The sequence below is a fragment of the Sinocyclocheilus anshuiensis genome, unplaced genomic scaffold (assembly GCF_001515605.1).
Source record: "Sinocyclocheilus anshuiensis isolate Anshui unplaced genomic scaffold, SAMN03320099.WGS_v1.1 scaffold6599, whole genome shotgun sequence".
Taxonomy (NCBI): domain Eukaryota; kingdom Metazoa; phylum Chordata; class Actinopteri; order Cypriniformes; family Cyprinidae; genus Sinocyclocheilus; species Sinocyclocheilus anshuiensis.
Window position 1 is genome coordinate 58 of NW_015544825.1, and position 3,431 is coordinate 3,488.

Sequence of the window (3,431 nt, forward strand, 5' to 3'; positions counted from 1 at the left end):
GATATTAAGAATTAATGTAAATCTACTTTTATTAAATTAATTTATTATATATCTCTAAATATTTTATTAAAAACATTTAAGCAAAAAATTACACAAAACAAATAATAATAATTATTATTACCTTTTTTACTTTGGAGTAAAATGCGCTATTTTTTATTATAGGACCGCTCATTTTTGTGTATTAGGTATATTAGACATTATTAAGAAATAATACAAATCTATTATTATTATATTATTATTTTATTTTACAAGTACAAATTTTTCATTCACAATGGAACTAAGTTGTGGTGTATTAAATATATTAGATAATATTAAGAAATCATAAAAGTCTGTGTTTATTACATTTTTATTTACTTTTATTGTATTTCTGTAAATGTTTTATTTTATTTAAAATAAAATACATATTTAAGCCAAATATTATAATCACACAAATATATTATTATTATTATTAAAATAATATTAAATGAAACGGTAAAAATAAAATCATTTTCTGAAATTGTCAGGCACGAATGGCAACTTTTTTCCCCGAGAACCTCTCAATATTTGATTACATGTATTTCCAAACGTGAGCATGATGCTGAGGAGAGAACTGAGAAACCCCAGCATTATGGAGATACTCACATTAATGAGCGAGACGAGACCAGCTGAGAACGCCATGAGATAAAACACAAACCTCCACCTGAGCAAGCACACAGGAAAGCTCATGGTAATCAAATGCAAACACAATCAATCACAGACGTCTGCTGTGGGTTAGGCTTCAGAGGCTTACGAGGCTTCACAGAACTTCCTGGTGTTTCCGGGCCGGTCCTGGTTTCGGCGCTGACGCAGCCAGGTCTGGATCTGACGCTGAGAGAGTCCACAGTGCTTCTCCAGAACCAGCAAATCACTCTGAACAAACAAACACAAAAATTAGGATTTCGTTGTATTAGATTTTGAAACTAATTTGTTGATATGTCAAAATTGGCTTGTATGTCAAAAATTTATTAACAGTAACGTGCAAAATCTAATTTTTATGTAGAAAAGATATATATTGTACTCTTATTAGATGTACCATTATTCTTCTATAGTCTTACATTAAACTGACCAACAACTTCAGTGATTACGTGTGATTTAGTCGCAAACTGAAGAAAAGTTTGTTTTTCAAAGCACTGAAAAAAAAAACAAAGAAACAAAAAAGAGCGAAACTCTGACAAAATCTGATTTCTTGATGATTCGATATTTTATAATAGTGATTTTATCATTTCAAAATATAAAGGAAAAAGTAGAAATGAATAACTAATAAGCCAATAAGTGCTCCTCTGCTGCCATCTACAGGTTATAATGGTGATTTGATTTATTTTTTTAAATTTTACACAAGTGTTTGTTCACCGCAGTATATTTAGGTCATCCCATTGAAAATAACATTCAAACTGGATCATTTAGGAGCTTTAAAGTGCTGGAAACAGTTGTGTGAAATGCTTGTAAGTCACTGAAAATTGCTTGAATTTCTCTCTCAAACGGTTGTACAAACCCTGGAATGAATAATGTACCGTATTGACCCGAATATAAGATGATGTTTTTTTCTTGGAAATACACACAACCTCATGGTTACAGTTAGCATTACCGCTTCTGGTTTTCTGCGTCAGCGCCGTTTGATCTGTTTATAACAGAGATTTCTGTGCAGAATTTGAATGCTTCTCAGTAAACCTCGCAGCAACCTTTATTCATTCTGCAGTGAATTCAAACGCTTCTCACTGGATCTTGCAGCGCCGTGCGGTTGCAATAACAGTGTCGCGAAATCAACTTTGGTTCCCGAGTAAAGCTGTTCTGAGATCGGACTAGTTTGTTTGCGAGCTGTTCAAGCTCAAACGAGTAGCGCGATTTTTTTACGCTTTCGTTTCGTTTGCCATTTGATGTTTCTCATATGCGACAGAAATGGCAACGCAGTGGTCGCGCCAGTGCGACCGCACACAAAATTTACTCGCACCGGCAGAAAAAATGGTCGCAGTCTGGAGCCCTGTATTATGCTGTATTTTATATTATAAATAAACTGCAATATAATAACCATAACCCTGAAAATGAAATGTTCAATGAATGTTGCTTCCAAGAAAAATTCATCCAAATATAAAAATGAAAAATTAACCCTGAAAATTAAATGTCACAATCTTCTGCTTTAAATGAAAAATGAAATACAAAGGACATTTATTAATTTGTTGGGTGATTTAATAATTACTGAAACGTAAACTTATTTTTGTAACTATTTAACTATGTATTAAACGGTTATTTTAATGGCATTTTTTAGTAATTTGGCCTACTATAATAATTTCATACACAAAAAAAATGTTTTTATAATATATACACTACCAGTCAAACGTTTGGGATCTCTACAATTTTTTATATATTTTTTAAGAAGTTTCTTATGCTCATCAAGGCTGCATTTATTTTATCAAAATACAGGAAAAAAAACAGTAATATTGTAAAATATAATTTATTCCTGTGATGTCAAAGCTGAATTTTATAAACAATATTTGAATTTTGATTCATATTGTAATAATATTGTAATAAAATAGTGTAACAAATGTGATAAAAGTTTAAATAATAGTGAAGTGCTATGATTAATAAATAAACAGTCCCAAGTGTTTTTGTGCTCAGCAGCTGTACACATATATAGGGCTGGGTATCGTTCAAAATTTTTCGATACTATATCCTCTGGTATGGATGTCCAGTATTAAATCACACGTCACAGACGGCAGGTGATCATGTGACTCACTAACCTGTGACGGCTGCTGCTTCTTCTGCAGGTAAAACTCCTCCAGCTTCGGGACGGGTGTGACACACACCCGAACCCTGTCCCGGACGCCCAACCGCCGGCTGAGCGGTAGCGCCACAACCCTGTAACACACAGACAGAGACAAGCGTGACTCAACGCGCCGGCACTCGAGGGCCCGACACCGTCTGTAACTCAAGATCTTTAAATCAAACGCGAGTCGCTGTACAGCCAGAACTGGGCGGCTTTTGATGAGTTAACGGCAAGAAAGGGAGCGACGTGAGAAACAGCTGGCGTTGTAAGCCAGTGGCAATCGCACCCTTTCTGCGATACATATACATACAGCAGGTCTGCACTTGACTCGCTCTTCCAGACTGGCAGAGTAACTTCATGACTCTGTAATATAAGAGTGAATAAATGGCCAAGAGGTCAGATTTCATCACATAACCAACTGAAATAAGACATAATTAATATGATATGTGAAAAGAGGTTTGGTTGATATGCAGAATGCTGCGTAGCCCCGCCCACCAGAGAATTTGATTGGTCCATAAGTACTTCTGTTAACTGTGCATTAAATATTAAATAGCTTTTGATTGGCTGTCATTGTGTCTGTAATGCAATATATATATATATATATATATATATATATATATATATATATATTTTTTTTTTTTTTAAGAATATT

The 3,431-nt window shown here is 34.0% G+C and overlaps 1 protein-coding gene across 1 annotated transcript in view; it reads right to left on the minus strand.

The window, feature by feature from the left end:
- Positions 1 to 483: 483 nt before the first annotated feature.
- The window catches only part of LOC107698244 (ceramide synthase 4-like), a 9,707-nt gene continuing 6,759 nt past the window's right edge, over positions 484 to 3,431 (minus strand). The window contains exons 3-5 of the mRNA XM_016499218.1: positions 2,754 to 2,871; positions 770 to 888; positions 484 to 679 (exon numbers count right to left, since the gene is read on the minus strand). Of these exons, the coding sequence (XP_016354704.1) occupies positions 484 to 679; positions 770 to 888; positions 2,754 to 2,871 (433 nt within the window). The remainder of the gene's footprint in view (positions 680 to 769; positions 889 to 2,753; positions 2,872 to 3,431) is intronic.